At 41.0% G+C, this 23,943-nt stretch overlaps 1 protein-coding gene across 5 annotated transcripts; it reads left to right on the top strand.

Moving 5' to 3' along the window:
- The first annotated feature begins 1,586 nt into the window (after positions 1-1,586).
- On the top strand, positions 1,587-23,870 carry LOC110979549 (E3 ubiquitin-protein ligase RNF217-like). Of its 5 annotated transcripts, XR_015424352.1 has the most exons (8): positions 1,587-1,697; positions 7,220-8,092; positions 10,029-10,221; positions 10,567-10,768; positions 11,680-11,878; positions 14,131-14,239; positions 14,507-19,519; positions 19,577-23,870. XR_015424352.1 is itself a non-coding variant. In XM_087133075.1 (7 exons), the coding sequence occupies exons 2-7, from the start codon at positions 7,245-7,247 to the stop codon at positions 14,597-14,599; spliced, it is 1,644 nt and encodes a 547-aa protein (XP_086989201.1). In that variant the 5' UTR covers positions 1,587-1,697; positions 7,220-7,244; the 3' UTR covers positions 14,600-23,870. The 5 variants fall into 5 exon arrangements, 4 of the variants coding, with proteins under 4 accessions (XP_086989201.1, XP_086989203.1, XP_086989202.1 ...); XM_087133075.1 differs by having other exon boundaries at positions 14,507-23,870; XM_087133077.1 differs by lacking the exon at positions 1,587-1,697 and adding an exon at positions 1,717-1,908 and having other exon boundaries at positions 14,507-23,870.
- Positions 23,871-23,943: the final 73 nt, after the last annotated feature.

The following is a 23,943-nucleotide window of genomic DNA, read 5'->3' as shown; positions in this document are numbered from 1 at the left end:
GCCCAACGTCGGCAACGGTCACCAAAGGTCTCAAAACGTCGCCGTCCACAAGTTGGGCCAACGTTGGTCACTGACGCATAACTACTTTATTTCTGAATGCGTCGCAGAGTTGGTCAGCCCAACGTCTGGTTTTGGTCAAAATGTGGTCAGTCTGAAGTCAACCTTTCGACGTTGAACTTTTGTCTGAATATGGTCAATATTTGACGACAGTTGATGGTTCATGATCTGACGTCGGTATGGACGTCAGTATAGTCTCTATAACGTACATCTAAAATGTTACTATAAAAATAATGCACAATATTGCACACCATTTTCACACAGTCTACTTTACACGAGCTGTACTATCAAACGTATTTATTGTGCTTTTGTGAAATGCATTGCAATTACTAAGTAATGTTTTACAGTGTAAACGTTAACCTTAGTTTGCGTTTAGTGATTTTGCCCTTTTTTCATTAGTTTCGCAAGCATTTGATTTTTTGACCGATGGTTTTGCTTTTGTGAATGTAGTTTTGTATATAAACGCCACCCATTGCCCAAAAAAGATATTTTCATAAGATTTTTTTTCTCTTTCATCTTCCCACCATGATTAGCCTACTTCAGAGAGGTCGAAAACCAAAACCAGCCGCGGTTTCAAATATTAAGTGTGTTCCTAGAATATCATAACAGGATGTTCAAAATGTTATCAATGGCTACATAAAGACATTAACAAAAGAATCATTTGTCAGCAAATGATCAGAATCCCCGGCGCAAAAATGTCGTCAGAAGGACGTCGGATATTGACGGTTTTTCAACGTTTGTCGCCCGACGTTTTATCTGTCAGCTGTCGGGGTGTTTGGATTCAGACCACTCTTTAGCTGGCTAGAGAAAGATTAGGACAAGCTAAACATACACATGCATGCCCTCCCATGGCTGTGAGGTATTTCTTTCACAAAAAGTGAAACAATACATTACGTTCAATTACTCGTGCCAGCAGCCTGTCGATGGCGGTGGGGGAGGTGAACCGCCAGCCGCCTCACAGACATGAGGGGTGCAGTCCACTAACTCAAGTGAGAATTTCTGGCCAGTCATTGGCATTAAAAGTGCCGCCGCAGTATCTTTTGAAAAAGGAGACTGTATGGCCCCAAAAATGGTGAGACTTTGTAAATTCTTGCAAGAATCAACTCCCTGGGTCTTTGGGCTTTCGTCTGAGAGCAGAATGGCTAAAAAATACGGTTGAAAGATGGTCCTAAGTGCCCGAGAAAGTTGAAGCCCTTGTCACTTGAAAATGGCTGCTAGTAGGCTTCGGGAAAATAACTTTTCGGGGGGGGAGGTTGTTTTGTGGGTATAACTCAAAATGTCATCGGTTAACCCACAGAAAGTTGAAAAGAAAGTGAAAGATTAGGGAACATGAAACAATTTAACTTGTTTCTTTCAGATACCTCAGGGATGTTGGTACGCATGTAATTGGATCCCGAACAATGCTGATTTAGCACTGTTTTCAATGAGGCTTGAATAAGTGGACTACTCCCTGAGATGCATGCAGTCCGAGCGCGCCGCCGTCGAGTCCTAAATGTTGACTGAGGGCGCTCTAGTGATAAATAGTGACAAATTGACGTACCCTTTTGCACAACACTCGAGCCATATTCATAAGCATATTGCGTAGTTCGTTTGTTTCCGGCGATTTTCTTGTAAACTTCAAGTGGGTGAAAAATCAGTAGGTAAGATCTTAAATATGTTGTTTGCCGTCCAGCAGAAAGACGGATGTATGTCATTTGCTACTATTTCCGTATTTTCTCCGGGTCTGGATGACTGGGGCCATTTTGTTTAATACCGGTCATGCCGGTCATGGTCATGCCAGCACTCAGTGGCAGTAGGCCCGAGGCCCATGGAGCTATATAAAAAGCCAATGAATGAAACTTGAAAGTTCACGTAAGTGCACAAAGCTGTTATAAAAAAAGAGATAAATTACGAAAGCGATAACGATAAAACATGATAAGTTACATTTTACCTGCCACTTTGGTTGTCGTCATCTGTTTCTGTTCTAGACTGAGGCCTTAATGTTTGCAAATGTGATTTTTAATTTTGAGTAAATTTGAGTGCTAGCCCTTCACTATGTTTACATGGAGCAATATTGTAAACTGGCTTTTTGAAATAGTTCCATATACGGACGCCACATGAAACACCGTGCACAAACCTGGTCTTGTCTGAAAAATTTTAAGTGTTTTCTAAGTAAACAACTTGTTTTTTTCCCTCCAAAATGAAACTTTTCTAGACATATTTTTGCTTTCAGAAGGCTAATACTGTAGGGAATAATTACTGGCATCCATATATGGAACTCTTCCCTGGCTTTTCAAGCCAAACCTAATGCTTTTCAAAATATACAAAAATATTGAAGGTCAGTTCATTCTTTTTCTCAATCAATGAGCAAAATAAACTATGCTGAATACAACATTTTTGTTCCTAATTTCATGTTTAACCCATCTAGTTGCAACTGCACATTAATCAAAGTGATTGTGGGCAAAACATGAACATCATATAAAAAACTGGACTCACAATTAATAACTTTGTACTGACTAAAGCCACTGGTGGCCATTTTTCCGTGCCATATAAAAAGGCCATGGCTGGCTCGCTTGCCATTACCTGCCAGGAACGAAATTGAGCAGGCCTTTGTATTACCTTTGTATTTGGCATGGTAAGATGGCTGCCAATGGTGTCGATGACGTCTGTGTGCTGCTTAAGGACATTACGGGTCCAGATTTTTTGAATATGTACGTAGTCCATGGGTCAAAGGTTACTGAAACATTCACAAGGATCAAAGTGCATGATGTCGTGTCCTTCCAGCGCTGTGGATGACTTTTGTGGTGATCAGTGCGATCGTTCATAATGGCTAGAAGAATACGCATAAATTTCTGCACTGACTTTCAGCAAATATCTTGGAAAGAGTTCCATACACGGACATTGCTAGTTTTTCCGTACAGTGGCATGTCAGCCATCTGGAAGCCATAACATGTTTTAAAAAGTCCAATTCCACTGGAAAATATCGAATTATTTACCAAGAAAACACAATTTTTCAGACCAGCCTTATAGGGTTTGTGCACAAGGTATGATGCCTATGTGTAGAACTCTTCCCAATATTCCCGTGCTCTGCATTCACATATGCAATGTTCTTATTCCATACAATCAGTGGGTCTGTGTCACTGGTTTAAACGTATTGTGCCAACACTGGGTCCACCATTCACAGAACTATCGGATGACCACTCCAACACATTCTTGCATGGTTGATGTCTGCATAGTCAATCATGCAGACCCATTCCAGCATGATCGACCAATCACCCAGAATTATTCCTGCCCAGTCAGCCTTTCTTTCAAAATTGTTCGTACACAACTGACCAATTATACATGTAAAAGTCTCGTATTGCAAGATACATGAACCTTAGCCATGCGGTTGTGGTGTAGTTCATTGATACAAATGCCCTTGGGAAGTACTGTTTGGACATTTGATAAATTGTGAACAAACATGCTCGTCAATATTAACTGAGTCTGTCCACAGTAAAAGACAAATCTGCATGACATTCAGTACAAATTTCCAACTGTAAAATGTTGCTATTATTGTTCGCTTACATTATGTCTTCACTGTTTCTGATTGTTGCCACAGAAAGGTTAAGATAAATTGAGCAGTATTAAAGAAATGACAGAAGTTCATTTTTGAAGACATAACGTTTGTCACATGGACAGGTAATTTGTTGCTTAAGTATAAAATTTAAATTCAAAACGCAATTGAAAATTACCTGCAATGTATGAAATACTCTGTTAGTTTACTTTTGGAAACTTTCATTATCTTATAAAACAATTCTAGTGTAGAAAACACTGAAATTTTTTTTTCAAGAAAATAATTTAACATTTGTCACTGGACAGACATCACGTTTATCACATGGACAGATATAATGTATGTCACATGGACAGACATTTTTCTGGTGTTTGAATTAGAGCGCGAAAACATAATACAAATATCACAAAAATGGGTAAAGTTCATTTCTTGACTCTCAACACTGTTGAAAAAAAGAGATGATTTTGGTTATGTGCAAATGTGTCTCTTATTGTGGAGAGACCCAACTACACGTAGACTTTCTGCCTATGCTCACTGCAGTTATATTACTTCTGTCCAAAGCGCAAGTCAGGAACCTTATATTTTAAGTTTGTCAATACCGGTACATGTATATGTCCACTTAATGCTAAGTGCACTCTGTATTGCTCACAACTCTCTGTTTTCTGTTACTTTTCATTTTTGGAGACAAAGTTTAAGCAATTACAGGAATCCTTGTGAACTTTAAAAAAATTGATTTTTTTGGGTACTGACAAACACTTCAGGAAAAGTGCACCGATATGCATGTACAGAAGTTCCATGTTAAATGCCAGTGCTGTTAGCCGGTTAATTCAAGAAATAAATTTTCAACTACATGTAAATTGCTAACGCCAATTTCCAGTGAGACATGTTCCAGGGAAAAATGAAATCGGCTAAGAAACTTGAAGTTGAAACTCTGAATTAAGAACACTTTGTTCCTAATAATAGTAATAATTTTATTCATTAATGGTTGCTGTGCCAACTCAAGTACATGTATAATTCTTAATCCAAATGTATATATTTGGATGTATGGGAGCATATACTTCATATAGTGCAGGAAAAAATCATATATTTATTGAGCACCCAACAGATTAGCAAGTGGTTTTTAGATCCAACATTTCAGTTTTTCTTCTCTAACTGGTTGATGAGGTGCGGTACTTCTAACAACATCTGCAGAGCTCTTTATACCCATTCCCCCCCAAAAATATCAGAAAAGTAAAAAAACAAAGAAGAGAGAATGAAATAGTAGTGGTTTCAGTTTCTCTGTGGATACTGAAACAACTCTGTGCATGTATTCAATGATTTGGGATCATGAGCTGTTGTGATGGTTGTGGTTTATGCATGCAGTACATTGTATCCTGCTTTGAACACAAACGAATAACACAAATATGTGTATTACCAGGCCTGTTGGGATTCTGGTCTTATGATAGACACACACTGTTCATAATCTTGTTTCTGTTCCTTTTTCACTTTGTTAAGGAAACAGGGCTGTTGATTTTTCTGTGAAACGGCAGCCTAACAAAGTTATAGGTATTACCTGCATTGAAGAGAAGTACTTCGCCTCATCATTTTCTCAAGCCAACTTTTAGTTTTACTTCATTTTTTTTCAATTTTTCCTCTTTCGGGGAGGGGGGGAGATATATTATTTCTTGATTTTCCACCAGTGAAATTTACATCATTGATTCCCAACAAATGGTGACTCTTGGACAGTGCCTAAAATTTTTCCCAAAATGTCAAAGAGTTACTTAGGCCTACCACATTCCTTACATCAGCCACTGCACATTTTAAGAGAATGCAGAATCACATAATTTATTGGGAGAAAATCTTACATATTTTTTTCTGTTAAGTTTACATTTAGTGCCCATTTCCTGCCACAAACCAGCTCATACTGATGACTCGACAGGACAACCTGTCCGACAAGTTGGCTAAAAACGGCTCTGATGTGTACATGTACTGTACTTGTTTTCAGTGTACATGTACATGTGTACACGTGTACAGTGCATTGCACAACAGCCACACATAATTTATTCAGTCTGTAAAAGCATTGTTGCTACCAGTGAACTACATGTAACATGTACCATTACACAGGATGTTTGTTTACAATCTGCTTTGCAAGCCTGGTTCACAGACCATCCAATGACATCATCACCAATTGTGTATGGTGCTCTATAAATAGCCCATAAGGAAGCACATAAAGCACAGTGAGTCCACAAGTTCTTCAGTGGCTCTGCACGTGTCCTAAGTGCAGTATACCCATGTAAACTCAAGAAGTGCAATGTACATATTATAGAGCGTGAGTGCATATAGTCAATGTGGCACTGGTAAGTTTGGACATAAACGTTTAACTGACATTAGGGTTGTGTCATTTTGTCGCTGTATTTTTGCTGTAGTGTGAGGTAATACCGAATAAATACTATCCACTCTAAATCAGCCATTATTTCTGGTCGCTTGAATAATTTTCCGTTTCCTGTTTTTGAGAACCATTTCAGAGGTTTGGAGGCTGCTTGATTGGCACTGTGCAGGCCAAGTGTTCTGAGCATGCAGTGTATAAATGAATAGGAAAGGCCTCTTGATAGAACCTCCAACTTCCCGGTGCAAGGGGTTTCATAGCTCTTTTTCCAAATCCTCCAAAATATGGCTCTTTAAATGGTCAAACTTGTTCTTTTCAAAGTTTAGACAGCTCCGTGGCCATGTCTGTCCACACCCAAACTGCATGGACTGTCAATTTAATGTGGATTTTCCTGCTAGATTCAGGGCAGTGATTTTGCTTTCTTTATTGCTGTATCTTGGTACCGGTATTTCTAATGTCATGTAAGTGTGAAATTTGTGTACATTGATGTTGCATACATATGTACACGCACAATGTATATGTACATGTACATGTATGCTTAAGGTACAAGCGACTGCATTATTATTCAACAGGTTGACTGATACTGCAGCCAGGACAGACCCAGGGAGCTGCCATTGTGCATACAAATTACATGTATATGTACAATTGTACATGTATGCTGACTCTAGATTACAGCTCAGCATTCAGTCACTTGATCCATTTTTGAAAAGGATGGTAAGCTTGGGTCACATGCTGAAAGCTGTCAATATGCTCTAAATGCATTACATGTGTAAACTGATCGAGGAGGTAAAATAACCATAAATCATAGGCTGGAGGAGAAATCAGAGAAATTTGAAGTTGGATTTTATTTACGAAGAGGGAATTTTTTTTTCACATGAAATACGATCTCTGGGCAAGGAGGTGCAGTCTCGCCAGAGGGCTGAATGATCCTGGTATGGTGCAAATAACTGTCAGCATGATGTGGCTGCTGTTTTCAAACTCCAGATGTTTAAATATTCTCTCTTTCTCCCCCCAACCACAAATTTAAGGAACAAGTCTGTTTTTCCTTCATACTTGTAGATCATATATTTATAATGTATCAGCATCTCTAAGAATGTGTTTAAGCCATTGTCATCAAGGTCTTGTCTTAGGGAAGAAATAAAGTATAATAACCTTTTTTTGTTTGTGTGGGGAAAGATATTCAGTAACCCTGAAGGGAAACATTGAGAATTTACATTTTGCTTTTAGAAGATGTTTTTTCAGGTCTTTGTCATTTTTTGTTTGGATAGATACTGGCTGCTGTGTGCTTTAAAAATGGAAGAAACACATTCCTTGTCAGAAGCCCAGGAGAAAATAGAGGAATCAGAAATTCCTGTGAAGCTGGATGGCAGAGAGATTGTAAATGATGAGACATCAGATGGCACAAGCAAGAAATCCCTGGCTAAGCTGAGTTCCCTGCCCTCCCCGCAGGCCAGCCCAAGCCAGGCCAACCCACTCCGCCGAAGTCTAAGCTACCCGCCTGCCTGTTGTGGCCATGTCTGCCGCCTCTGTGCAGGGCTGTGTGTATGCCCCCGCTGCCCACGGAGTGCCGAGCATGAGGAGGACAAAACTGGAGAGGCAACAGGAGGGAGTGCGTCCACTCGTGCCGCCCGGCCGCGACTGCGACGACGGCAGTCTGGCGGGAGCATGCGCACCTGCCACCGCCACAAGCTGGCCTGCATGCGGGACTCCCTCCCCGCTTCCCTGGAGAGCCTGCAGGAAGCAGGTTATGTCCCTGTTGACACAGAGCCGAGCGTCTCAGCCACTGCGACCACGGCCCACCCGGGCGTCCTGTTCCCCAGGGCTGAGCAGGAGTTTGCCGAGTGTCAGGTCTGCCTGCTGGAGACCTTTGGCCGGCCCAGGCTCTGCTGCCACTTGCATGTCTGTGACGCCTGCCTCCAGTGGTACATCCGGGAAAAGGTCCAACACCGCATCCTCAGCATTCGCTGCCCCAACCCTGCCTGTAGCGACTCCATCTGCCGTGAGGAGATACAACACCACCTTAGCAGCCAGCTCCTCACAAAATTCCTGAGGTTCCTGATTGAGGAGAACAGCGATCCAGATCAGAAGACCTGCCCACGTTGTAACCACGTTGCCAACTTTCATCGAGATGTCTTGATCAGGTAGTGTAATCTTTCAGAAAAGTCCATGCAGAATCTTAGACTCTGTTGGAATCAGACCGTTGGGCCGTGTAAATTTTGTGGATTAAATACTTAAGGTCACTGTAACCAGCAAGCAGTTTGCAGTAATTTTTATATTTGAATTTGCTGAAGAATAGTCCACACTTAAAAACTCCCACCACTCACATTCATGTGAAAACTAGTCTAGATTCTGGATATTAACATTTTAATCCTCTGCCCAATAATTCAACAGAGCATTGAAATAAGGAACTGGTAAGAAGGGAGAAGCTGTAGTCCACTGCACAGGCCCGCTCTCTGGTACATGTACATCCAATCATTTTGGCACAGCTCCCATTCTCACACCCCAAAGTAATTGAGCATACAGGTACATCAGGCATACATGTAGCCTACATGCTTGGCTAATAGACAGCATCAGTGGGCGACCCATGAAAAGGAAGGAGGGAACTCCATTCACCTGTTTTCATGACGCGTCCTTCAGGTATTATTTGAATTTAGGGGAAGCTGTGCTGAAGTGATTTAGACGGTAATTTCCGAGCCTGGCAATCCCCAGATTAGATTTTCCCAACCTCCCCCCATCCCTCAGGGTCTGTCAAACTATGATACAGAGAAAATCACAGCTGCTTGTACTAAGGTCAGTGCTTTGATATACCGGTACATGTAGATGTAAACAATATCACTTTAACATTGAAATTGATATATTGAAAGCGCCAATATAATGGAAAAAATTATAATGAAGTACAGTGTAGTTGTTGTCTTGAAATAAAAGTGTCGCATTTTCATGGCCAAGAATAGCAGTCAGCAAATTTACAGGTACCTTCGATTTGGTTTTTTTTTTCCTCTTCACAAAAGCGGAGCTTTGACGGCCAGAAGCTCAAAGACTGTTTTACATACGTGTGGCTGTGACTTCAACATTAGTGTTTGTTTTTTGCCTGGTACAATTTGCATATTATTATAGGACACCAGGCAAAATCGTCGAGTGGTTGAGAAATAGCCGTTGCCCGAACTTGCATGAATGACGCATCAGGGTCCTGCGCACTCTCTGAATATATACATACATGCAATAGTTGGGGGTGATGTATATTCATGTCGTATGGTGGCGTAGCAATTTCATCAATGGTGATTGGATGAAGGGGGAATCAGCAACTAAATCAGGGGACGGTTTGGGCAAGCTGGCCGCTCAGATTGCCTTCACATTCGAATATATTGTACTAAGTGCAGGTTGTTGGTATTGTCATGTGCTCTTTTGTTTGGGGAAGATTAAAAAAGCTCGCTAATTCCAGCAGACTTATTGCATGCTGCATGATTAGGACCAATTGGTAGGGACCAGAGCCGCCTAACTGTAAAAGATGTTTGGCATTATGCCATTGGTTTTGAGCTTGAAAACATTCTTTAAAAAAATTCAATATATCAGTATTATGGATATTGGACTGCCATGTACATCAATATCGGCAATTATCCATAACTGATGGAGCTTACTTGTGATTCAATTTTGTGTTAGGATAATTCTACATTGAGTTTTTGGTCACCTGATATAAATTTTGTATAAAGCATTTGGTGTTCTCAGGCTTCGGACAGTGTAAATTGCTCACTTAATAGTAGCCTAACCTGACAAAAATGAATCATAAGTCACCAGAGCCACTTTTGATTTAAAAGCCTTGAAAAAAAAATTGCACTCAGTAAAAATCAATGTCAACCCTCAACGTCTTTTACCCCTTTGGCGTTTGTTTTCATCAGGATGGCACACTAATACTGGTACATAAAGACAAAGAGCTCAGTTGGTTTGCACAAACCAAAACAAAATTACTAGGGGGGAAAAACAGCCTCAGGATTCATGTTGTAGGCTTTGGTACAGGGCAATATGTGTTTCACTCAGTAGGCAACCTTTGCCTCAGTTTGTATATGAATATTCCCTTTCCAGCAAGCACAAATCACATCCAGATGAGCAGAAGGTGACCTGCCTTTGCGGTATGCTGTGGTGTTTCCGCTGTCACTCCCCCTGGCATGAGAATATCACCTGTAAGCAGTACCAGAGAGGGGACCGGCTGCTGAAGGAATGGGCCAAGGAGCATCACTACGGACAGCCTAACGCCAACCGGTGCCCCAAGTGTAAGGTATGGATGTCTGAACAAAACTGTAGAGCTGCTTTTAGCATATTAATCTGACTTTTGGCAGAGTACCAGTCACAAGGAGTGTACATGTACGTGTGTACCATAACTTCTTTGGCAGTAACCTGTTTGCTGAGCAAAATGTTCTCTGCACTAATGAAACTGGTCCCATTTTGTTAAAGACCAAATCCTTGCCTTGCTTAATGGTAGTCATTCTCCATGTGATCACGTAGTGCTTCGACATCTTCTGATTAGACCATATTGTGGATTAATTTCAGCCATAATTCTCATTTAACAGAACAATGATGATAAAATACCACTTTTGGTCTCTCTGTGGTATGCTGCTTGTAGGTGTACATCCAGCGAAGCTCAGGTTGTGACAACATGACCTGCAGCCAGTGCCGCACGTCGTTCTGCTACCGCTGCGGCGAGCGCTTCTACTACGTCAAGTTCTTTGGCAACCATTACTCAGCCTTCAGTGTATTTGGTTGCAAGTATCGCCTGCTGCCCAATAAACCAGTCAAGCGCAAGTTGATTCGGGGCGCCATCTTTGGTAAGGCTGCCCTGCTGTCATTAATGCTCAGGATGGGAAGGGGGGAGGGAACAGGGGATGGCAGCTGCCCAACAAGCCTGTCATGTGCAAGCTGATCCAGGGTGCCTTCTTTGGTAAAGATATTTGCCATCATTAACCCTGGCAGTGGGCAGAAGGGGGATTAGGGGCTACCGAGCACGAGCTGATCTGGGACACTATCTTTGGAAAGGCCATTCTGTCGTCATCAATCCAAGGGGTGGAGATGGTGGAATAAGGGGATAAGAGCTGCCCATTAAGTCTGTCAAGTGTTAGTTGATCTGGGACACCCTCTGTGGTATGACCATTTGCTGTCATTAATCCTAGGGAGGAAGTGAGGGTTAAGATGGGAGAGAATGGGGAAGGTGACTGAGGGAATTGGGTGTGAGAGAGTAGGGGAGGGGGGGTCTTTATCCATCTGTACCTATTTTTACCAATATCACCAGATTTACCCTGACCATTTTGGGGCCCTTTGGAGTGTTGTCTTGCACTTGTGTTGAAACGAGTTTCATGAAATCCCCTGCTCCCAAGAATTAAGCTGGTATTTTTCTGTGCGCAGTTTCCTCTTGCTAATGTAAGCTGAAACAAAATTGATGAAAATAAAAGATCTCAAGGCTCCTTTTGTGGGATCTGGTCATGAATTTGCTCTTCACTAAGGCAAGGTGTATGTGCAAGGTCAGATGTCTAGCCTACCCTTATGGAAGACTCTTCCTGTTGTCAAAAGCACCAGACCAAGTTTCCATTTTGATCCCCTACACTTCACAGCATGCACCACTGCATAGGCCCTATAACTTCATTTTAAATTTTTGTTTTGTCCTCACACACTCAAGTAAGGGCTGGTGTCGTGTCTGTCCATGTTGCAAGTCTCCGTATTTCTCTTCTTCTACAATTATCAGGATGCAAGATCGCTGCTGCTCCTGTCTGCATCACGCTGGCTGTGGGTGTGGGCTGCGTGCTCCTGGTGGCCCTGGGACCAGCCTATGCAACCTATGCTGCCTGCCGCGAGTACAAGAACCGGCGTTACGAGCGCAAGCGCCGGCGCCAGTTTCGCATGCATCGGCAGTATATGGAATACAGCCACCAGCTCTACAGCGGGTAAGATAAGGTCCTCCCAAAAACTTCCCCCATTTTGATGGTGTGACCCGAAGTTTTTAAAGGGAAAATTTGGGGAAAATATGAAAATGGAAATATATAAAGGAAATAGGTGTCTAGGTTAGTTTGAGTGTAGTGGCTGAAGCTTCAGCAGAATTATTTATGCATGCAACTAGTACCCTTTAAAGTGTTGCTGATTAATTTGAAATGGTGTCATGTGACCTCTGTCGTTGTTGTATTGAATCAGTTAACAGGTTAACACTCAGCTGTGCATTAAATCAGTGAAAATAGTGAAAAAAAAATCATACCTACCTACCCTGTTTTCAAATGCCATGCACATATCATGAGAAGCAGAACTATTTTTTTGTATCTATCTGCCATCTTACAAGTCAACAATTTGTCACAAATCAATGAATGAATGAACATCTTCATCATAAATACATGTACATACAGTTTTTCCACCCCAAAAATTGGTGCAAGCAAATACAGTAAACTCCAACTAAGTGGACATTGCGTAACCCCTCATATCGTCCAAGTCGGCCGTTTGACAAAAGTCCCAATTGTCTGTAATGTATTTCCATTGAAAGTTTCATTTATAAGTTGGCATTTATAAGTCGTCATTTTGTATATGTTGGCATGTTTTTCTCGGTCCCTTGTCCACAAAACCACAAAAATTCCTTTGTGTAAGTTGGCATTTAAAAACACGTGCTTCGGTATCGGTTTCCTTCGCCGCAGTTGCCAAGAATTGCCAAGTGACAAATCCTATGCGCACACGGCCAGCATGAGTACATCAATACCAGCAACCCCTCTAGTGCTACACACATGCGCTCTGTCCATTTTGGGGGTCGCCTTATTGAATGTAGTCTGGTTCCCTGCCCAAAGATTCCCGGATGACCCTTGATAATGATTTGTCGGGTAGTCATAATCATTGAGTCTGGTATCCAGACTATATGGAACGAACTTAACCAATGTGCGTGTTTGGATGAGTGAATGTTTTACCCCAACTGTATCACGTACATGTATGTACATACGTACAGCACTGTCGAGTTGTGATGTGATATGCAAGTGGCTTGCTGTCCTTGCTTCGTCCTTAGGGGCACATGATCAATTATTGAACTTGCAGGATAATAATCGGGAACAAATTTAATGGAATCGACCATGGAGGTAGAAATAAACCAGGGTAAACTAAAGCCATTGAATTAGTGCAAGGAATCATAATGTACATAGGCAATACATGTGTATGTGTAAGTCAGCAAAATAACAACTTACATGTACAACACAAGCCGGCATTTGCGTAAGTCGTCATCATTTGTTGAGTCCCGAGAGTACTGACTTAGCCGGAGTTTACTGTATTGTCCATTGCAAATATACAATACCTCAGACAGCTCACCCATTTCTGTGAGCTGAGAATTCTCCACATGAGTGGTTTTTAATTGAAGATAAAGGAGTCAACTGGTTGTCAACACTTTGCTGGATTTATATGAAATGTTGATTCCTATTCTATGTATTTTTACCCTCACACCTGACAGTCATCTCTGTCTTGTAGGCATGCACAGTACAACCACTAAAGTCTACATTTCATAAAGTTGGAATTTCACCCTACACCATGGAGTCCTTCTGCTGGGTCCATTATTGTCTCCACCGGGCCCTTATCCAGTTTTAAACATTCTAGTTTAAATCCACCCTTTCACTCTTCAAGTCCATTATGTCAACTGGCATATGTTTTCAAAAGTAGAGTTTCTGTCACTTTCTGGTAAAGTTTCAGTGCATAGTGTTGTCCGCATCTCCTTTGAAACGTTAAAGGTGAAAGAGGAATGTTGTTATATCAGTTAGGTCTAGTAATTAGACTAGAGAATGGCACAAGTTGGCATTTTATGTTTAAATTGACGCTATTTGCTGGCACTACTGTACGTCTTGGGACACATTGGCAGTCATTGTACAAAGAACTTGACTAATATTTAAATTTAATTCTGAAGCTCAAAATCCCTACTTTTTTTTCAAAATTCTTCAGAATCAATCAATGTACCCCAATGTACCCATACATATATATAAAAGTCTTATTATAAGGGGCCAAAAATCAAATTTACCAGAACAAACTTCCCCCCATGTTATTTCATCAGGGTTATTTTAACCCTAAAATCCTGTATTAACACAAAATCTGGCCCCTATTTTGAAGTAAAACTGTGTCACAGAAGAAATAAGGTTTACTTGTTTTTGGAATCAATGTGAAGCAAATTGTCATCAACTTATCCCAGAATGGACAGAGCCCACCAGGAGTTGAAGCCACGGGCCGCAACCCTAATTGACCTCCCACCTTCGTCGTGGCAACCAGACTTCTCAGAGGACTCAGACACATGGACAGAGGTATGAAGAATAAACAGGATAGGCATTTATCGATTTAAATTAATACATTTCTTAATTATGGCAGGAAGTATTGATATTGTACTCCTGTAACTAAGTTAATGAATAGGAAATATTGTCAGCAATGTGTGTTTTCCATGTAACGTCTGCCCATGGTTTGCACATTGTCATGATTGTACATGTAGCATGTGCTCATATCTGCATGGGGCCTTGTATGAAGCTGGTTTATTTGCAGAGTTACAACTTCTGACAAAAATCCTTTGGTTTCAGCTGTCCAAAATGTTTGTGAAGGAAACACATTGTGTCAACACTTCTCATGCATTGGAAGCCACCGACAGTCCATTCTGTTCTCTCTCTTTGTGAGAATTCCTTAGTTCTGTTGAGATGTAAGCATTATCACATGATAAAACTTCACCAATCAGAATGTGAACTGATCAAGATACTCATGAATAAATATTAGAAAATCGCATCAGAATTATGAAAAGTTCCCTGAGTTTCTGTTGGTACCCCTTTGTATATAAATAGAGTATATGTATGCAGCGCATTATTTTGTTTGTTTTAAGTATTTATTTTGTAAAAGACATTATTTGAGATCATTTATATTTGGCAGCATTCAAAAGAGTGTTTGCATGTACATAATTGTGGATGATCGTTTTTGCTTCTTTACCTTTTGAAAATCTGAGGTAAACCAGTTTGTTGATGCTACCAGATACATGTAAAAGCATGATGAAAAAACTGTGAGAGACCAGGTTTTGATGAATGGTAACAATGCCTCAGTGAACAATCAATGTGTGTGATTTGGTACATTCTGTTGAAAGATGGGTTTTTAGAATGCAAGTTGACACCTTTCACTCTGCAGGGTGTTACAATTCGAAATTTGTTTCCGAACTTCTACTCAGCATTCAATAGATAGTCTTGTTGCATGCAATAGATAGTGGTATAGAGAATTTCCAAAATATCCCCAAGTTGGGAAAATCTCTCGTGTCAATGTGGACTGTTAATTCTTTTGACATTTTACCTGGCTTTTCTATATTTTGAAAAAACTGAACTTCCTTTGCTCAGAATGTGAGTATTTTGCAAGGAAAGCTGTTACATGTGTCATGTTTTAAGCATTACTCATGCACTAACGAAGGATTCATGTGTGACACCCCTTTCTAACCGAGACACAGTGGAAGTGTAAACAGAAAGATGACAACACTAGTATTGTAAGAAACAACAAGCAAAAATGTTTATAAAAAGACTGCTAATTTTGTTGCAATTGTTTATTTATTTATTTTTATACATGTAGATGCATTTGCTGTGTGTCTGATTACAGATTTCCCTATATGGCTGGTCCGTTCTGGGAAAATCAACATTCCATATGTGAGGCATGTTTTTATCAAAGTCCAATAGTTGCCGAAATGAAAAGAAGAAAAAATGATATATACATACAAAACGATTTTAGTGTTACATGTACATGCTAGTTTACCATTACACACATGGAAACAACAATATGTACAGATGTATACCAGTAGATTTATTGAACAGAAACGAGTTGGTTGCTAAGTAAACGACAGGAAAGTTTGAAATGTGGGTCTTCACAATCTCCATTGGAAAATGTCGTTTGCTGTTCCAATGCTTTGTGGGCATTTTGTTCTACAGAGCCATAGTTGAGCTTTGGAAGTTCATTTGCTCATGTATACAGTATATTGTGCTTTGTTGATAATTTGCTATGCATCACCCACTAGGAGAGCTTCAGAATTTCTGTGGGTTGTGCCGGTGTTGTTAGCCAATGCTTATGGGTGTTTTGCTCTGTAACACTGTCAAGTTGCAGAGTCTTGAAATTCTGAAATTTTGATGGACCCCAACTCAGTATTTCAGCTGGTTTGTCCTCAGCTTGAGTGCTTCAGTTAACAGGAGTTGTACCTGTAATTGGTACATGTTTATCATTGGCTTGGTCTGGGACACCTTTAAGCAGTGGGAGTAAAAGTAAACTGTTCCACTTGTGAGTTACATGTTGGTGTACTTCTTGCGATTGTTGCAGGTAAGAAAAATGTTGAGGTCAAAATTGAGCAGCTTACACTGCACAAATTTTAATGAATTTCACAAGCCTTCAGCGTTCGTATCACATACATATTCACTGAGATCATGTGCAGCCTTGCCAGGGTTTAAAAATACCCTGCCCCCTCCCCCCCGAAAACAAGCCACAGATGTACAGAAACTGTGGCAGTGACCATGTTTATTCTTAGTGGCACAAAAGTGTACAGGTACATGTATCTCTTTGGTTCCAATAAGCTGTGTAAAATGTTGCTGGATAGATGCATGTGCTTAACAAGAATTAACAGAGAACCAGGCACAGTCAGTTGGACATTGACAGTTGGCTGGTAACATCAAGCCAGACTCTCCAGTGCTCAGCAAATGAATTTGTGTACATACATGTACCACCACAGTCAAATTGGCTACTCACATATCAGTAGAGATGCCAACATTTGAAAATAAAAAAGTGTAATCCTGTGTGTGCAGAGTGCGAAGCCCTTACGGCGTGGGGTCCGGGGCCCACTTAAGGGCCCTGGGAAATTTTGGGTTTTAGATGCTCTGTGGTACAATCTGAGGCATTTCCTGGCCCTTTTTTCCCAACGTATTTTTCCTGTTCACAGCATTAAATTTACAAGTACATGTAAGTGTGATTTTTAACCACTTCCTGCCGGGGACTCCGAAATCGGAGCCGTATGGTTTATATGCGTGGCCGGGGTCTCCGAACACGGACAAAGGAAACAGGGCCCTGTAACAAAAGACCGTACTCCGAACAAAAGACCAGGCTGCTGGGCATTACCGGCATTTTTCACTCTCAAACGTGGTGATAATCCAGCATTGTTTTGAAACCGTATACCGGGGTTTGAGGCATTGAGAGCGAGCGGATTACCACCGGGGACAAAGGTGCTCCACCACCGCAGCGATGAGCCACACAGCACCGCTGCATGCTAATCTGGCCCCTATTGAAAAGAGGTCAGCAGTGCACTGAGCCAGGTTCATGAACAAAAGACAGTTATACAACACCGCACAATCTGGGCTCTGTTTACAAGGCTGCTGGCGTGGCTGAAATACTCGGGCGTCAATGAAGGCCACCTGTCAACTTAGAATAGTGCCTAAAGATAACTTGGTGCGGCTACAAACGACCGTTGAATGAAATGATGAATTTTTGAAGGATTTTGAAAACGGAAAAATGATAGTCATGCCGGCCCAGCATCATCAACATTGAAAAATGCCCCGGCATGAAGTGGTTTAGGGAATGTTTGGGTTATTAAAAATTATTTTTCAGGGCCATTTTTTGGATGAGTGGAACTAATTGTGCCACAAGGTGGGGGTTCAGTACTTGAGTTGATATTTAGTGTAATGCGTACACATTTTAACTTATCTTTGCCCTCCTAGTGCCGAAGAGATTGATTTGTGGCTTGTTTGGCTTTTTGAAGCAATTGCTTGCTGGGTTTGAATCGGTGGCAAGGTTTATTCACTGCACTTTTCTGCACAAGGAGCACTTCCAATGTTTCCACTGGCAGGTTTGGATGGAAATCTGTCTTTTTTTTCGCACCATTCTGAAAATACGTTCACAAGTTGCATTTGAGTGAGGAAGTACCAAAATTCCAAGCATCACAGGAGCCAATACACCATAGAGATGAGTCCCATCTGATGAAGTGGCCTTGCCCAGTTCATGCCACTGAGCATCTATGCGATCCATGGAGAGTATCTCTGGCTTGAGACTGTCTGCCTGGAAGAATGCAAACTCTTGTTCAAGTTGACTTAACTGAGAACTGTCAGGTAGTAAACAGCTGAACCTGTTTATGAAGTAGGCAAGGGATGCATATGTCTTTTCATCTATTAATTCCAGATCCACAACTTCAGCATGAAGTAAAAGATCGTCATTTAGGGGGAATTTGTCGCAATGTACTGACATGCAGTCTCATAATAGAGATGCACAGCTGAGTAAAATGCAGCCCAATCACAGTGAGTCAGCCGTCCTGTGGGATTTTCCTCTTTTTCTTTTCTGCATCAATGAACTTCCTAACTTGAGCTCCAACTACAAGTCCTGCATCTTCCTTCTGATTGGATTTCAGTCTGAAAATCACCTCACACACATTTTCACTCTCCCTGATAACTGCTGGCTTAACAAATTGGACCAGTATTTTTTCAACAGACTGAAGAATTCTCTTCGTAATCTGTGAATGAGAGGGGCTTCATTTTGAAGGTAGGTATTAAATCCTTCAAACATAGGAAGTAGTTCATCAAGGAAGTAGCAATACAGTTTGGTCTGAGGTGAAACAAAAAGTCTCTTGACCCGCTGTGCACAAGAATCTGTCATCTCCTTTGATGCTTCCGTGGGCTTTTGCCCAAAGGGTCTCTTCCCAGCTGATGAACTGGTAGTGGTACTCAAAAGATGCTATTGCCTAGGAGGTATCTTCCCAGCTGATGGATTGGTAGTGGTACGTGAAGTATGCTATTGCCTAGGAGGTTTCTTCCCAGCTGATGGATTGGTAGTGGTACTCGAAACATGCTATTGCCAAGGAGGTATCTTCCCAGCTGATGAACTGGTAGTGGTACTCGAAACATGCTATTGCCCAGGAGGTTTCTTCCCAGCTGATGGATTGGTAGTGGTACTCGAAACATGCTATTGCCCAGGAGGTTTCTTCCCAGCTGATGGATTGGTAGTGGTACTCGAAACATGCTATTGCCCAGGAGGTATCTTCCCAGCTGATGGATTGGTAGTGGTACTCGAAACATGCTATTGCCAAGGAGGTATCTTCCCAGCTGATGGATTGGTAGTGGTACTCCAAACATGCTATTGCCAAGGAGGTATCTTCCCAGCTGATGGATTGGTAGTGGTACTGGAAACATGCTATTGCCAAGGAGGTATCTTCCCAGCTGATGGATTGGTAGTGGTACTCCAAACATGCTATTGCCAAGGAGGTATCTTCCCAGCTGATGGATTGGTAGTGGTACTCGAAACATGCTATTGCCAAGGAGGTATCTTCCCAGCTGATGGATTGGTAGTGGTACTGGAAACATGCTATTGCCAAGGAGGTATCTTCCCAGCTGATGGATTGGTAGTGGTACTCGAAACATGCTATTGCCAAGGAGGTATCTTCCCAGCTGATGGATTGGTAGTGGTACTGGAAACATGCTATTGCCAAGGAGGTATCTTCCCAGCTGATGGATTGGTAGTGGTACTGGAAACATGCTATTGCCAAGGAGGTTTCTTCCCAGCTGATGGATTGGTAGTGGTACTCGAAACATGCTATTGCCCAGGAGGTTTCTTCCCAGCTGATGGATTGGTAGTGGTACTTGAAACATGCTAATGCCCAGGAGGTTTCTTCCCAGCTGATGGATTGGTAGTGGTACTGGAAACATGCTATTGCCAAGGAGGTTTCTTCCCAGCTGATGGATTGGTAGTGGTACTCGAAACATGCTATTGCCCAGGAGGTATCTTCCCAGCTGATGAACTGGTAGTGATACTCGAAACATGCTATTGCCCAGGCGGTTTCTTCCCAGCTGATGAACTGGTGCTTGTGGTAGTGGTAGGTTTTGCTGGACAAGGTTTTGCTTGAATAGACTCTGCTTGGGTTGTTGTACCTGCAGAATCGGCAACTATACCTGTTGCGATGGATTTGCTGGTTGGGCACGATGACCTCGTACATGACAGTACTTGTACTTAACTTGCAGCACAGGGTGGATCCTTTGAATCATCAGCCTTCCGCTTCTGACAAGTGGTGGTAACAGCTTTTACAGTTTTAGATGTAAGTCTTTTGCACTCTTCGTTGAATAAATCAGTCAGTGGTTCATACTGCGCAAGAAGTCACTTTATGCAAATCCCAAGGGACAGCCATCTGGTGCTGCAATGCTTAAGCATCTTTACTGGCTCAGAACCACACTGAATCTGCTAGTCATGCTAGCGTTTCTTCCGTTTACAGCTTTTATGAGGATAGAAGTACACATCTACAAGAAGCTCATCAACTGCAACAGGTAATTTTCCAGCAGCTTTCTCGGCTGCTATGTGAACCAAGTGGCATGGACAACTGGCAACATACACTCCTGCAACTTTCTCTTTCACAAATGCTGCAACACCTTTGTGAATTCCATTCATTACAGATGCATTGTCACAGCCGAGGGACATGCAGCTCCCCCATGGAATATCTCTCTTAGTTAACTTATCATCCATCAAGGAGAAAATTCCTTTTCCAGAACTGTCACTTCCTTGAGGAAGACTTACAAGTACAAGTGTTACAAGGCCCTGGTCACTGTTGTAAACACTAATGACGAGTGGATACAAATGACCACCAAATTCCTGAGTATTACTTCCATCAGTTGACAAGGTAAAAGGTTGCTGTGCCATTCATTTTGAATATTTAGTTTTGGTGTCATCAGCCATGTTGTTTTTGTGCGCTTGTACCCATACTTTTTGGCAACGGCTGAGTCTGGGAAAATCAAAGGGAACAATTCACTTGTATGATCTGTGGCAGCAATAGGGAGGTTGTTCTTGATAAGGAAATTTGAAAACAGTACCTCAGCATGGATTACGGGATTCTTCTCTTCTTCTCTGACAAAAAATTGAGTCATTTACATACTTGATGACGATGCCTTTGAAAAGTCAACATGTTTTTTAGTTTTGCTGTGCTTGTCAATGTCATAGGCTCCGCCGTGGACAATGTTTATGTCACACCGACACGTGTTACAGAATGCAAACTTGTCACCGCGACCTGATTTTACAACAAATTTTCACTTTCTGCTGTACTCTTCCTTGAACTTCTGGTGAACTATCTCCATTTTTTTCACGAAACTTTCACGTTTTGCATATTGAATCTTGAAGTTGAATATGGCTGTGTCGATGTCATAAACAGGCATACGAAACCACAAAGTACAATATACTGTATGTTGAGTCAATATTGCGCGCCAGCATGGGCCGAGTTGACTGCATGGTTAGCTGGTTTCCCATCTAAGATACATTGTTGATGCACTTCATGTCCACGGGAACCGGGTGCTTTTTAGGTGCTAGATTGTGCACAATCTAGCGCTGTATTTGAATCTATTGCACATGACAAGAACCGTCTATGTCTTTATTGCATTGGAAATATGCAACGTATACAGCTGTAGCTCTATTCGTAAGCCCACTTTTGACACTGCTACAGACAGATTGATAAGATTATCTGCCCCATTTTGGGCGCTAAATTTGCACAATGAATTATAAAGTAACACGACTCCAGACGAGTGTTTTGATTCTTTATTCACAAAATTCCCTAAAATTGAAAATTTCGTAGAAATATTGTAGAGATCATAAAATCATAACTGAAGAAAAAATTGTAAACATTACGCCTAAATTGTAAATGATGGCATCTCTGCATCAGGGGGCCAATTCCATTGCTGTTGAGCCTGAAAAAAATTGCTAAGCATAGAAAGTATTTGCTTAGCATAATTACACGTACATGTACATGTAGCTAACCAATCAAAATCTCATGCATATTTTTGTCACTGATTCCCAGCTTAATTTGTTTTGTTGACCAAATCCATTTCTGGACATTCATGGGCTTGCGAAGTACATGTATACTTAAATGCACCCATGTATATTACATTGTAGATACAGTACCTGCACCATGTGAAGTTGTGTTTCTGATATTTGTTAACGTAATTATCAACAGTGTCGCTGTGAAACCAACTGTTTGTTACAAAATATTGTGGTATTTTAGCAACTAACAATGCAATCTCCATTCACACAAGATATATATTTATCTCGGATTGTTTAATATTTGAAATGAGACAAATTCTTCAGAGCAGTTTGGTTAAGTCTGTCCTTAGTTTATGTCTTTGAGCATTTTGACGTTACAGTATAATATTCATAAACATCTCCACCAAAAGTGGCATAATAATTGATCATTCACCCTTACTCCTTGATTGTAAAGAATCAAATGAACCAGAAAAAATCTATCAAACGAAAGCACATCCTTTTGCCTTTTTTGGCATCATGTTTGTTCTTTCATAAGTGATAAATGAGTTTTATTTGTCATGTTTGTGGTGTTGTTATTGTTTTCTTGTGTGAGTTTTGTGGTATACTAATTTGTTAGTAGCCAGAATATCTCTATAGATATTATTTATAACATTATGGTTTGTTTTCACAAAGAAAACTTGTTTGTTTGTATTGTTAACAGTAACCGAATAGAAAGAGTTCATTATCACCCTAATTTCATTGGGTGCTGGATCACTCAAAAACTTGAATTTAAAATTGCTAAAGCCTGGTTGAATTGCGTGTTGGAAAGTTGGTAATTTGTAGTTATGATGACTCAACTACAAGTCCTTTTGCAAGTCAATCCACAAGTCTTGTCATCTGAGTTCACGTAACTTGTGGCATAGTTTGAGATCAAATGACTTGTGACGGACTTACAAGGAACTGCGATAGATAGATTCGACTGTAGCACTGATAAGCAAAGAGTAAATATTTGTTGTTAAAAATACATTGTCCTCAATACTAAATGAAAACAGGTCCGACATCCTTTCACAATATACATCATGGAACAGTATTTGGACTGGCGATCTTATTTTGTGGTTGGGAAACCTCTCTCTGGTCAGGGTCTGTGCCGCATTATTAAATTGGCCGCTGCCAATTTTAGCCCATCGATGTGTTCTCTTTCCTTATTGTTCCTCTCAAAGAGAACCGGAAAGAATGTGGGCTGGGAATCCTGTGCATGAAGGCTTGATCTAAGAAGAATCTCAGTAATTTGCATGTATGGCATGTATGAAGGTCCAACCTCTGGCTGTCGTGTTTCCAGAAAAGTATGTGTATAGTCTTCTGACCAAACACATGTGGATTACCACTAATCTATTTGGTATGCTTGCACAAGATTGATTCCCAAAAGTAGTCCGATTCTACACACATTGATGAGGACGTGCATAGCCTGGGCTCCCTTTGGCACAGTTAAAAAAGCGTCTCTTGAGCTACTGTATGTGGCAAATTATAGGGAATATTGTACTGAAAGATACATGTTTAACTGTAAAATAGCACGGGGAGGGATGGGGCAGGTGGGGGGTTTTCCCCTAATCTTGGCCTTCCAGTATATTTAGTCACAGCTACTGTAGAATTTGGTAAGCTTGTAGAGACTTATACACTTGCAGATATGTAAAGTGTTGGTGCAGTTAATCAAAACATTTTGTAACTAATGTTATTTTGACCTATGCTGTGCATTACACGTACACCATACTGTGTCAAAAAAATTCATTGAATGTGTCAAAATATGTGCAAAGTATCAGCTTTATAAAAACTAAAATCCACCAGAAGAAAAATTTCATTGGAATTTAGCCTGCCCCCTGCATTCACCCACAACTCCCCTCCCCCCAATTTTATGATTTTAAAGCATGTGATTCAGCAAATGTATCCGCTTAGCAATGGTATATAAATACATTGGTCATGTTGCAAAGGTGTATTTTAGATTCAGTTTTTGCATCTTTAACTGGCGTACTTGATGACCTCCAAGCTTGAATCTGTTTGTAAGCAAACTGTAAGACACAGATGACGAGACCGTGCTTTATGCTGTGAACTAATAATAGTGGTGACTCACGTACATGTACTTGATCGATTATCCCATTAAAAGAACACACAGCCTTTGAACGCTGCAAATTTGAATGGATTTCCTTATTTTATGTGTAGTCTGGTACTCCGAACATGTTCTTGCCTGTGCATGACAGGTGAG

The sequence above is a fragment of the Acanthaster planci genome, linkage group LG02 (assembly GCF_054643075.1).
Source record: "Acanthaster planci isolate LZ-2023a linkage group LG02, COTS_SCS, whole genome shotgun sequence".
In the NCBI taxonomy this organism is placed as follows: Eukaryota; Metazoa; Echinodermata; class Asteroidea; order Valvatida; family Acanthasteridae; genus Acanthaster; species Acanthaster planci.
The sequence above is the reverse complement of the archived record's forward strand: the minus strand, read 5'-3'. Positions and strand labels throughout refer to the sequence as shown.